This window comes from Elaeis guineensis, chromosome 1 (genome assembly GCF_000442705.2).
Source record: "Elaeis guineensis isolate ETL-2024a chromosome 1, EG11, whole genome shotgun sequence".
In the NCBI taxonomy this organism is placed as follows: domain Eukaryota; kingdom Viridiplantae; phylum Streptophyta; class Magnoliopsida; order Arecales; family Arecaceae; genus Elaeis; species Elaeis guineensis.
In genome coordinates, this window is record NC_025993.2 from 4,988,934 (window position 1) to 5,002,581 (window position 13,648).

Below are 13,648 nucleotides of genomic sequence, written 5' to 3' on the forward strand. Positions count from 1 at the left end.
CTCTTGGTAATAGGTCCCATAACTAGACACAAGATCATCGTCTTACACAAGCTACAACATGCTGCTCCTGTCCATAGTTTTGGAACCAATGTTTCCTGCATCTCGGTGAGACAAAGTGATCTTGGGCCTCACCTGTCCAACTGCGTACCACACTTGGTGGGGAAGAAAAGAAATCCTATTAAAACAAATAAATAAATTGGAAATAATCGCCAGTTGGTGCGTCGATATGTCCGAGTGGTTAAGGAGACAGACTCGAAATCTGTTGGGCTCTGCCTGCGCAGGTTCGAATCCTGCTGTCGACGGCTCATTAATTTTTTTGGCTCCATTTCCTCAAAAGTCCTCCTGTTGTGAAAATAGAGAAAAAAAAAGAAAAAAAAGCGGCGGCAGCGATCGAACGGTCTGCTTCGATGGCTCCATTGCCTAAAAAGTCCTCTTGTTGTGAAAATAGAGAGAAAAAAAAAAGAAAAAAAAGTGGCGACAGCGATCGAACGGTCTGCTTCGATGGAAGGGCATTAAAAATCGTACCATGTCACCACAGAAAACTTACGCTGTGCCAAAACTCGCACCATTTTTCTTAAGACCCATTTCCCTGATCCCCTCCCCTGCAAAGGGGGAAGCAAAGCCGAAGCGAGGCCGAACGCCGAAGCCCGAAGGAAGCTCTAATAGGAATCGGCAATGGCGGAAGAAAAGAAGCAGGCCTCGATCCCCCCTCGCTATGACCTCGATGCCAAGTGGGACGCCTGCCTCGATCTCACGATCCGCCGATTCTTCTACTCCTCCCTTGCTGGCGCCTTCAGCGGTCTCCTCCTCTTCCGTGAGAGCCTTCCCCTTTTTTCTCCCTTTTTTGTTTTCCTTTAATCCGATTCGATCGTGAGACCTAGTGCGATGCTTGTTGATGGGTTTTGAGGGAATTTTGGATTTCTTTTTTTTTTTTTTTGTGGTTTTATTGATACTTATGGACGCTTATTGTTGCGTTTTCATTTTTCATTTCTCTCTCTCTCTCTCTCTCTCTCTCTCTCTCTCTCTCTCTATTTTGGTGTGGGTATATCTTCAGATGGTTGTCTTCTTCTGGCTTTTTAAGAATGTTTTTTTAGTATTTTTAAAATCTTTTTTATATGGACGTGTTGAGATCGATTTGTGATTTATGCTTGTAGCTTTGCTGTTGGACTCTTTGATATTTAGGGTTTCTGATGTTGGTTAGATCAGTAGCAATTTAGGTGGCAACTTGTAATTTTGCTAGTTTTGTGATGCAATCTTCTTCTTACTGGCTAGGTTTTCTAGGGGAATAGGTTCTGGAAATGAGAGCGTAATGGGGTAAGAGATCATTGAAATTGGTATTGTCGTTATTGGTGTACCTGTTCACGAAGAATGTGAGTGAAATGATGGAATTAAGGATCAAAATAGACAATCTATTTCCAGTACGTGAGTTTTTTGAATGAGGAGGAGGGCATCAAGGCCTGCCCATTGATTTCGTTAAGTATTTGAAATCACAGATACATACAAGGGAAACGGAAGTGGAAGAGGGTGAAGAGTGAAAAAAATACAAGAGCAGTCAGACAATAAGAGGAGCAAAGGTTATAGATCAGCTACCTGATGAAGCAAAATGATGATTAGCTAGTTGCTGCGGAAGTGGATCTATTTCTTCTCCTTCTTCTCTTTAATAGAAGAGGTCCATCTTAAGAAGAGACCAATGATTTTGAGTATGGTGCGCATTGCAATATGTGACTTTGACAGCCGATTTTTCCCTTATAGTGATTCAATAATAATAACAAACAATTAGGTTCCATGCCCTATTGTCTGCATCTCTGATGTTTGAAAGTTGCAACTTTTCCCTCATGGAGATTGGAATGGCAAAATTTTAGTAATGGTCCCTGTTGTGTGCTTCCTTTCCTCTCCGGTCTTTGATGCTTATTGAATCAGGTGACTGGGTGGCAGGTCTCACACTTTTTTAGATAAGGGAACCAGCTTGCTGATAAGTTAGGTGGACTGGCTTGTTTCAGTGCCAAAGATAAGACTTGGACAATTGATTTTCTTTTTCTGTTTGTACATTTTCTCAAGGCTGATGGATGTCTTTGTTTGTTTTCTAAATGTTGGTGATGAACTTTAGGCCATCTAGCCTACCCATAAAAAAAAAAGAAAATAAAAGAAAAAGAAATCAACCGATGAGGAGTTCTTGTAGCTTAAGATGGGTGGACAGAGTCATGATTCTGGAGTTGAAGAGAAGTGGGGATTGCAGCACTCGTGAGAAGTATATTATCTTCTATCTCAATATTTTGTTGCCAGGACCACATGTTATGGTGAAAAATAAAGGCCCTTGTCAAAGTAGTCTATCTCCTATTCCTATCTTTTGGACAGGGTAAAAAGTTGGATTATAATTGTAAGAAGATTAGAAATTATCTAATGAATTTTGCTGCAGTAAACCTGGACATTCCAAATTTTAGGCTTTTTTTTTTTTGACATGTTGGGCACTTGGGACACTTAGATTACTTCATAATGCTCTGACACTTTATACCATCAAGTTGTGATGCCATCATCATTATGTGTATACCTTTTTCGGCACTTCTGTATTAACATTTTAAATTCTAACATAATAATTAGCATCCATATCTTCAAATCTTCTGAACCTATGGAGCATAGATCTAGCTTATTATTCTTTATATGCAAAATTCAATGTATTTTCAGACATACATTTATAAGATACAAATATATTACCCATGTCCAATATTTACAAGGTTAACATGTTGAATTCTTCTGGACATTTGGACACGTGACACCCATGTCACGTGCAAGTAACATTGATGTTTTCCATCCTAGTGCATTGAGTCAATAAATCAAGGATCACCATGCAGCATTTCAGTTAAAGGAAACCATTCATCGTGTACTTCCAATGATATATTTTGTGTATTGTTTGTTATCTGTGATTGATATATGACACCCGAAATCCTTAGAAGCACTTTTTCAAAGACAGGCATGGTTATTAAATTAGCGGAAATTTCTAGAACTATCAAACACCCATTAGTTGTTCATGTATTTTTCCTTGGTTTAGGCATTAATTGATGAAAACCAAATCTTGTCTAATTATTTTTTGAAGTTTCAGGAAAACAAGATGTGTTACCCAAAAATTATGCAAATTTGTTGCATTATTCTTTACTGGTTATGTAATTATTTTCTGTCTGTATTTATGATTTCTGTTGTATTTCCAACAATTTCTGAGTTGTTGTTGTATCATGTGCTTTTCTTGTGGCATAATTTTTAGTTTTACCCTTATAATACTTGTTAATACTTGATAATTTATTTCATGTTGCAATAAGAAGAATTTGGAAGCAGAACCCATTTTAAGCATATTTATCCTTATAGTCATAAATATAATTTTTAAATATGAGCACATTTTTGTGCATAAATATATGTAGAAAGATGTATATGTGTATTCTCATATATAAATTCATGTCGTTCACAAGGTAAAAATTTTATCATGTCTGTATGTTTGTTATATACTGATATCTAAGATCATATATATTTACAAATAAGATCAACTTCGCTTTACGCATGGTTGCTCCAGTTTAGTTATAAGGAAATTTGAGCGTTTTCTTTTCCCTGTTCTTCATTTTTTTCTCTTTCATATCCTTCTATCTTTCTATACCGTGCTTAACTCACTGTGTCTATGAAAGTATAACGATACATTGACATGGCAAATCTTTAAAATTGGATATGGCAAAGACTCTAGATACAACCAGGATATGTTAATAAATGAATATTTTTTAATATATAGTTATATTATATATGTCAAAGTTATTTTTCTTTTCTAAATAAAAAATTTACTTGCTCTCTATAGTCTCTCACTAGCTTGCTCCTTCCTTAAGGGTGGATCCTAGTAACGTGCTGTGGGGTTATTTATCTATATGGATTGTGGATCTAGACAATAACCTATCAACTTCCATTTGATCTATGACCTCATAGCTTGCAAAAGTAGCTGGTGGTAGCCAGAAAGTGTTTGAATCCTATCCTTATAAAATACCTTTTTTTTTTAGATAAAGATTGGACATTGAATGTTGGACACATATGGGTATTTAGTATGCATTAGATTTGGATTTGGTGACTCTAGGAAAGTATCCTTGCTTTACAGCATGGTAACTACTGTTAGCACCCAATTAACGACCAAGCAACCATTTTGCTAGGCTTCTCATTCCCTCATATTTGCTACCGTCCATTCTAGGAAAGGAGTCTACAAAAGGAGTGGAGCAAATTCATGATCAATGCTTTAGATAAGTGAGGACAAACAGTGTGGACACAATGAGAGAAGCAATTGGAAAGGGCAGCTGCTGGGGTCACATGGTGGTTAGATAGGTCTTTTAGCAAGGAATGAATGGAAGGAATGGGATAGATTTTTTATTATGGTACACAAAGAATAAGGTAGTTTTGTGGTGACAACTGGAAAGATTAGTGACGGTCATAACGAGATGAGGGTGACATAGAGGCCTTGAATTTCGAATTTTTATTTCTTTAGCTTGTAACAGACTTGGCATTGTATTTGATGACAAAGAGGGTTTTGCAGATTATCATCCTTATTTTCTGTAGTTCTTGGTGATGTCTTTTTCATAGAAAGAAAGGTGTATCTGAGAGTATCTCATTTTAGTGGGTTAAAAGGTAATGCATAGTTTCGTATACTGAATAAGAACTAGTAATTGAATGTGGGACCACTCCTTGATAGTTTATTTTCAAGCAGCATAATAAATTTTGGGGGGTGGTTTTATAGTGGGCAAGCAACACCTCGTTCAGCCATCTTCTTGTGGATTTTGCATGTAGGATGGTATACCTCGGGGGTTAGTTTTTCAATGTGTTTCTTGTGTGTGTTGATGACCTGTTTTTTATCTTGTTTTGGCTTTGTAGCATCTGTCTGCTTTTCAAGTGCATGTCACTCTACACCACTTCTTTCTTTAGTCACATAGTTATACTTTCATCATCAAATGAAGCTTTTTTTTCATTAATTGCAAGAAAATAAGAAGTATGCAGATTGCCACGGAATGAACATGAAATACATCCCTCAAGTTTGTTATTGATGGATTCATCACATGAGATAAAGATTTGTTATATATTTGGAGGTCCAAAAAATGTCTCTTTGGTCATCATTGGTACTCCAGAGGTACTTCTTTAAAAAACAAGCTTAGGCATTAATTTTCGTTACAGTGACTACCAGTAACTAAAGGAAATGCAACTCATGTCTGCCCCCCTCCTTTATTCAGCTTGTTCCAGCCAAGGATAAGCTATAATGTTCATTTTGTCTTACAAGGCTTGTTGAAATGGGACCAATCAGATCCCCAATTCATTTGTTGTAGGTGCCATTTAGGATAAAATAGAAATTGGTTTTATCCACCTCATTACATTTTGCACTATTATCTTCAAATTGACCCCTTTTTAACAAGATTATCATCATGTACAAATACGGATTCTCTTTAAGACAAGTATCTGAGCGAAGTATGACTTTCTAAGGGATTTTCGGTTTCCAATAAAGTGACCTGTACACGCAATAACTAAGGTCGCTTTAGATGTGGAGGACATGATTTTACCAAAAAGAACCATTGGCCTCCACCTGCTTCGTATCTCTGAAAGGAAGAATGTGATCAAAGTTGGATTGGTTAAGAAGGATCCTTCAATATAGTGTAATTATTTCAGAACAAACATAGATATGATATGTGATAGGCTAGTTTTTATCAATATACTAACTAATGTTATTAGAGAGATATTAGTGGTTTGTAGTCAACGTTCAAGTTCAATTGTTCCCTTTGGTGGATGAAACCAAAGGGGCTTCATAATGCTTCTTAGTTTGTCGATTAGTTTGAATCTTTTTTTTTTCCTTCTTTCTTCTTTTCAAAAAAAAATATATAAACATTGCAGATGCCTGGGGGCATTATTGAAATGAAAAAGAATGAGAGTCAAATATTCAGGGTTTATTAGCAATTATAGCAGATGTCTGTCTTTGCCTTGGTCCATCTCTTCTCATATTATTGAGGAGATTTTCCAATGATTGATTCATCTATATATTTCATTTCACTCTTCTAATGTTGATTTTAATGAGTGCTTAGTAATGCTTTCAAAAAAAAAAAAAAGAAAGAAGAAAAAGAAAAGATTTCAAAGTACAAATATTCACACCACTTTGCCAACTTTATAATGTGCATATTTACTCACAGCTATGATCGGTGCATCAGAGAAATCAATACTGTAATATTGGTTTTTATCAATTCTTTAAAACTCTCATTGAACTTGTCATATCATGCATGTGAGTATATCAATATGGCATGCAATGGATTTAATACAAATTTTAAAGGGATGATCAAATTGAGGATATGTAAATGTAATATGAAAACATAAATATAGAAGAAACAAGTACCTTATTCACTTGAGATTTGATTTTGTCTGGATTAATTTGGAAACCTAACCCTGCTGTTCCCACCAAGAAAAAAGAGAAAGGAAGAAGGAACCCCCCACCACTCCTCTAGTTGTAAAGTCTCAAAATTTAACAAGTTGCCATGTTTTTCTTGGTTCAATGCTTATGTTCAGATACATCAATTTATCTGGGTTACTTTTTTGTGATGTCATGTTTTACATTAAAATATATTTTTTTCCTTATAGCTTTCTTTCCATTCCAACACTCTCTTCTTCATTCTTAGTGCATGTTGCATGTGGCTGTAGGCCAGTATCTATGTGCCCATATTATTGCGATGCAAAGAAGATAATGTTTACTGAAAGAGAGAAATATATATAAATATTACAAGAAGTTAACCTACATGCCGAGGGAAATGTAAATGGAGAATTGGAGATCAACTAAAGAAAAAGCTATAAAATCTTTAGTCTCAACCTCCAAATCGATATAATGGAAGTAAAGCTGGCAATAGATTGGACAAGGTCTGGTCGGGAATGAGTTAAAACAAATTTTCCTGCAAGCAATACTCAACCTGAACCATAAATAAGTCGACTACTTGGCATGGGTAACCAAGCAGACATCTTCTAGGACGGTACTAGATAAGCTGTAGTTTGCCAACCACACTGAACTAAGTTCAACCCAGTGTGATCCAACCTGATTCCATTAGTGCTAAATTTTCTAAACCAAACAAAGGAAAATCATTCTTTTAAAGTGCAGGGCTCATTGCTGCACATGGGCCTGCATATTCATATATGATCACTTGACCGCACCATATTGCCTATATACCGTTATTATATGTGGTCATACTGCAAATGGACCGAAAAAGCAGTCCATGTAGCATCTTGTGGCTGCATATATGTGGCTAATATATGAGCTTGCTTATCATTCTGGAGTCACATATGCAACCCATTCTTATGTGGGCTTGAGAAGGGGAAGTCAGATTTTAGCTGATGGTGTGGCTTCATGTGGGTTTCGAGTGGGCCTAGTATGATTATTAGTAATATTAAAATGTTTATTATTTTATAATTATTGGTATCAGATATTAGGTACTAGGCAATAAGCAAAATTGTTATTATTGTTGTTGATTTTGTTATTATCCATCAAAAAATAATTACGATTATTGTTATTATAGTTAATGTAATGTGTTTTTTTTAATAGTTAAAAGACAACGACCACATATGCAATATCTTATCCTTTCATTTCACTGCTCGCATGCTAAAATTGCCTTTTAAAACACTGGGGAAAACTAATGGATTGACTCACTTATACTAGGTCTAAAGACACCTTTGTTGGGATCTTGTAATTGATGCATGGATGGTTATGATCACATGATAGGAAGCCCCATTTGATAAATGTACTCCTGCTTTTAGTTGGTGCAATTTTCTTGTCTCCCCCTTGAGCAACAGTTGAACTATTGGGGTGCATTTTTATTGTATAGAGTGCCTCAAGGATGAAGGCTTAAGACCTTGGATGAATTATTGAAGTAATTTGTCTTATAATATCAAAGACAATATAAACTCTGTTCTTGTTAAGAATAAAATTACAAAAATAAATGCATGCTCCGCTTAGAAATGTGAATAAAACATGTCACTAGAAAAGTCCTTTTTTGTTCTTTTCGGAAATCTTAATTATGTTTTATTATCATGGAAATGCAATGATCACCTAACATTGACTTTTATCGGTTATTGATTTTCAGGCTACATGTGTCATAGTTGAAGTAGGTGCCACTTGTATCTTTTGAATAATTACTTGTATTCCTCATATTATACTCTTTGCTGGCATTTTGCTTCAGTTAAAATGTCTTTATCTTGCTTGTTTTGTTTGCTTAGGGAGTCCAACAACTCGATGGGCATCTGTAGCTTTTGGTGCTGGAGTGGGGATCGGAAGAGCATATACTGAATGCTCTTACATATTTGATGGTTCGCCTCCAAAGCTGTCTCCAAAGGTTTCAACTGTTCCTTCTGGTTATGCACAAGTAAGTTATTTTTCATTTCTCTGTAACTGCTTAATTTAGTGCTATGACTATGCACTATTTCTGCATTTTGTTTAAGCTTTTTTTGGTAGAAAGAAGACAAAAATTTGTTTATAATTGTGGCAAAATGACATTATTCTCGAAATTATTAAGTTCTTGAATATATCTTGAATTTTTTATTGTTCAAATGAGTATCCTAATTATTATAAGGTAATCTATTTAACTAATAATTACACAAAACTAGATGAATTTAACAACTTATTCACAAATTATAAATAAAGCAGTTGTTTTGGGAATTCACTAAATATGAACTAATGGTGCTATATTTTGCTGGTGATAGAGATGTTTTCATTATTGCTTCTCTTTTCTCTTTCTCCCATATTTGTCTCAACATGAATAAGCATTTAATGTCACATACATTCTATATTTTTATGATTGTTTTTCTTCACTTATAGTTATCTGTATTTTTTTGGGATCTTGGTAGATGTTTTTGTATTATTTTTCAAATCAGGATCTGTGCCTCTAAATATGTTTTTTTCTGAATGCCATGGTTTTTAGTATCATATGGTAAGATAACATGGTTGTTGATATAGTTAGTCATATAGATTGAGACTGTACCAGAGCTGTACTATTATATTAGAACTTGAATTTTCATTGTTGACAATCCCTTCTGCTATCACGTGCAACTTCTCATCACTAAGCTAATGCTTGGAAATGTTCAAGAAAATGCTTCCAGAAAAGGGCTGGAGTTTCTACCGACAAAGTAATAATTCTTCTCTTCTGAGTATTGGTAGTGTGGTGCTTGCTTTTCTTTCAGACTCTGTCACTTGTGTTACCTTAACTAAGAATTAGAAGCCTTAACCTCAAGCATGGCGTCAGTGCTTGAGGTAAGGCTCATTCTTGTTCATAAAAAGATATATGACATCCCTAGTTAGTTATCATTTATTTATTTTATAGGCAATTTGGTTTCCTGTTGTCTCTCCTCTGGCTTAACTCAGTCTATCCATTTCTAGAGAAGCAAAATTAATTCTGTTGCTTAAAACTTCTCCCAACAAAGTCTGCTTAGATGATGATGTGTTTTCCCCATAACTTTGATTGTTATGCCTATAATATGGTGGAAAAAATTGTCCTTACTGTTTCTCCTGCAATAATTTTTTTTTCTGTTGGGTGCTTTCTCCTTGTATCTGCATTTGATGATGGTCTTGAGTGCTCCATACATAATGATAGGTGTTTGTTCCTATGACATGTGCAAGGATTTACACTTTGACTGTGAACTGATTCAGGAAGAAATAAACATATAGGACACTAGATTGTTAAAATAAATCAAAGAGCGAATTTTTTTCATAGGCAAAGGAAAATCACAAGATAGTGATGTGAGAGAGTATATCAAGCAAAAAAGGAACATAGAATGAAAAACAAGATATTGACTAAAAATTAGAACTCTGAAGAAGTTTTCCAATGATCAATTATGTATTCATACAGGCTTCTAAATGATAGGTTATTGTTTAGATTTTATTTAAGGATAGACTTGGGTGTCTTGCTGTTTTGAAAGGAAAGGCAGAAGCCTGTGGCCTTTAAAGATTTAATCATAGGTTATCAAATCTAAATGAGAAGTAGAATCTCGGAATTAGGGTTTAGGCTATGAGAAATCATGGAAAATAATAAGTTGTTAAGAAAACCTCCAGCCTGCTGGCCCAAACAGGAATATTAAGGTTCTGATATTTGGGTTCATTGTGAAATCATGGAAAGCTTTCTTTTTGTGGTGTTGCCTTTCGTTATCAGTGGATGATGATCCATGTAAGATGTATAGCACAAGCCCAAACAAGAAAATCAAGCCAATCATTGTTATGACCCAGTCCAAGGGTTCCAATATACATATGATGCACAGCAGCTAATCTGTATTCTAATTTTGTTAGAAAGCACATGCTAAAAGTCTAGGGCATCTAAATTCCAAATAACTCACCACATAATCTGCGGTGCTTACCTCAACAACACTAGCAGTCAATAACATAGAGTTGATACTTCCAAGAAAAATTAATCAACTTAAAAGTTGCAGAGATAGTGAAAGAAATAGATAATTGGATGGTTTATATCTTTCGTGCAGTTGGTATTACTTGAGCAAAAACCGGTAGTCTTTACTGAAAGGTGTGATTAGAATTTGTAGATTGTCTGGGGACCAAGTAATGCTTATCTGAGTTGTGGATAAAGCTGGAAGGCTATATTGGCTGTTAGCATGATCAAACCTTGATTCGTATTTGAAGGAGTTCAGTAATGTGAACCCACCCCTGATCCACTTCAACTTGGATCATGTCAAGCTTCATAATTTTTATTAATAGCCCATTGATTTTTTGAGTAATCAGGTCAAAGAAATCCAAACAGAAGCCATAAGGAACAGTATAAATTTAGCATATTAAATTATATTCTACGCATATTGTGCATGAAAAGAACATATAAAACAAATATACACTAAAAAAAGATTAATAACAAAACATATGTTTTCTTCTTTGTTGTTTTAAGAAATGTGGTGGAGGTGCCATAATCCCTAGTTCTTTGCTGATGAGAGGGGTGCCAACTAGATGAGAGGGGTGCCAAGTCAGATTGGCAACAAAGTTGAGTTATTATTAACAACACAAACTAATGATTAACTACAGAAAGTTATAGCTAATAGCATTCTTGGTTTTTAGAATCCCATAAGGTTCAGGGTGGGCAAGAAAAGATGTGTTAGTCTTCAGTCTGTTAAGGTTTAGATCATCTGTCTTATGATAATATCCAATCCACATTTGAAATGGGTCATTTTGGATCCAACCTTGATCTAGATGACTTTGGTTTGGAATGGAACAAGTGATTTTCAGGTTGATTGCAGAGTGGAAATGGATCTACCTGATCCATTTACAAGTCTAGTTGTGGAGATGTGAAAAGAATGAAATTTGACCAGGAACTGGTTGGTTAGGAGGCCAAGGAGTTCCTAGATGTAGCTGGACGGATCGAAGTAATGATGTAGCAAGGCTTGGTAAAATTGGACGTCAATAAATCAGGACATCAGAACAAGGTGGCCTAGAATGGGGGTTAAGATTTGTTTATGGTGGTTTAATTTTATTGTTTCCCAGATGATAATGCTCTATAGCAATCCTATGTTTTTGAATACTCATTTGGTAAGATGGAACCTGGGGGCTGATCTGAAAACACATACTCTCGTTGTTATTTGGTCCCACTGGGTAGCTCACAAAGAGTTAATTCCTTGCACCTTGAAGATGATAGCTCTGTTATTCTGCCTTAGGCTTTGGAGGTTAGATAAGTGTGGACTGAACATCATGGATTGCTTGCTTTTAATGTTTTTTTGTTATCAAATTGTTTAGCTTCTTCTTAAATGTTGAGCACATTGTGCATTTTGTGCCTCCCCATAGATGTAGCAGCTTGCCTTGATGTAGCATGACCCTTCTTGTACCATGATCACTGATAACCTTAGCAAAATTAGAAAATGCACATATTAACTTTAATCGATTAATTTGCGTTTCTGTTCATTTGGTCACTAAATAGATCATCTATTTTTGTAAATGCGTAAGCTTATAAACCCTGTGAAGCTGAAAAGCTTCAGCATCTGATTTGCCTGTCTGCTTTCTGTCATCCTAGGAGGAAAAGAAGTGAAGTATGCCAATGGAATGCCAGAACCATAGGATGGAGAAAATATTAATTGGCATTAAAGGGATTGCCGTTGCTTTCTTTTTTTCTTATGTATCTGCGGCATTTTTCTATCGTTCCAATACATGTAATACTCTTTTTGCTGATTCCAAAAGAATACTGTAACAGTTGTCTTTGGTTGATTCCGGAGAGCAGATAATAAATGCCTCTCATGTAACCTGGTAACTGGTACCTGTCACTGCAGAGAATATTTTTGAATATTTATGCCACATAATCACAACTCTACGATCTTTTTTTTTTTATTTTTTTAAGAAAAAAAGATATTTCCATAATTTCTGATGAGAATGTCAGGTGCAAGATTTTAAATTTCATGAGATGGAACTTGTCTCATTTTTTTTATGGAATGGGATGTGCCGTCATCTTGTCCCGATATTTGGATCAAAGAATATTCCAAGACGTCTCGATTAAGATACTAGGACATTAGTGGGATAGTTTTGTTTTGACACATTGGATGATACCTTGATTCGGTGTCCCATTGGTATCTGGATCCTTGGTCAGATGTAAAATTTCTTTAGTAGTGGATAAAGTATCTTTAGTAGTGGATAAAGTATCCTTTGAAGGTAATTAAATTCTAAAACTTGGTGATCAATTTTGTTAGGTAGAAGAGAGAGAAGATCTGAGAAAAGAAATATGATGCTTTGTCCAATATCCCATGTATCTAAACTCGTAATCTTATATTGACTATGGTATATAGACTATGGAAAGATACGAACAAAGAAATGCTTTGACTGGTCGACCATAATGGAAAATGATAAGTTAAAACAGAGATACATTCGTTTGAGAAATATGTTCGTTTGGTCAAATGGTCAATTGATCATTATGGTAGTGAAGATTTAAAAATATGATGATAAAAAAATAAAAAATAAACTTCTCTCTTTGATTTAAGCAAAGATGAATAAGGAAAGAAGATATATAAAAATCAAGAAAAGATTATTCTTTTTCAATGTGAAATTCAACTCATAATCAAAACTTTAGGAATCTTTGGGAGGAAGGAAAATTTTAAAATTTTCTTCAACTTTCTAATATGATATTGTTTCTGGTATACAAATCACAAAATCAATAAAGAGGATAATAAAATGGAGATAAACAGATGACTATTTTTTTTTTTTTTTGATGAAAAAACAGATAACATTTCATTCATGAAATTTAGTATGTTCGATCGCAGCATGAAATAGTTGCTTCGATTAAGGCCAATGCTTTTCCTAGCCTTTCATGGCTAGCAGCTTGTTATATGAATATTACCTTTTTTTTTTATGGATTTTATAGTTTGTAGGTCTGACAGGAGAATCAATATCAAAGGCGAAATAACCCTCTACAGGTGTTACTCAACTCTTGCTTGAATGAGCCAGGAGCACTTACAGAAAGTGGAAAGAAAGACAGGACCATAGAGTAACCAGCATGAGAGATAGAATATTACTGCTTGTTTCTGGGTTAGAAGATGCTAACGGAGAAATAGTAGAGCCTCTCTGGGGTGTTCCATGGTCTCTACCATGTAAGGCTGGGTCGAAAGTGTAGCCCTATTAGACGCACTCAATGATTGATCCTTCCAACCCATTGAT

The 13,648-nt window shown here is 35.2% G+C and overlaps 1 protein-coding gene and 1 non-coding gene across 2 annotated transcripts; both read left to right on the forward strand.

Annotated features, from left to right (window-relative positions):
* The first annotated feature begins 220 nt into the window (after window positions 1-220).
* Window positions 221-302, forward strand: TRNAS-CGA (transfer RNA serine (anticodon CGA)). The gene has a single exon. It is a non-coding gene; the product is annotated as a tRNA-Ser (tRNA).
* A 254-nt stretch (window positions 303-556) lies between these two features.
* On the forward strand, window positions 557-12,314 carry LOC140859491 (MICOS complex subunit MIC10-like). Its single transcript, XM_073261468.1, has 3 exons — window positions 557-814; window positions 8,248-8,393; window positions 12,021-12,314. Exons 1-3 carry the CDS (start codon window positions 676-678, stop codon window positions 12,033-12,035), a joined length of 300 nt encoding a protein of 99 aa, XP_073117569.1. The 5' UTR covers window positions 557-675; the 3' UTR covers window positions 12,036-12,314.
* The last annotated feature ends 1,334 nt before the right edge of the window (window positions 12,315-13,648 follow it).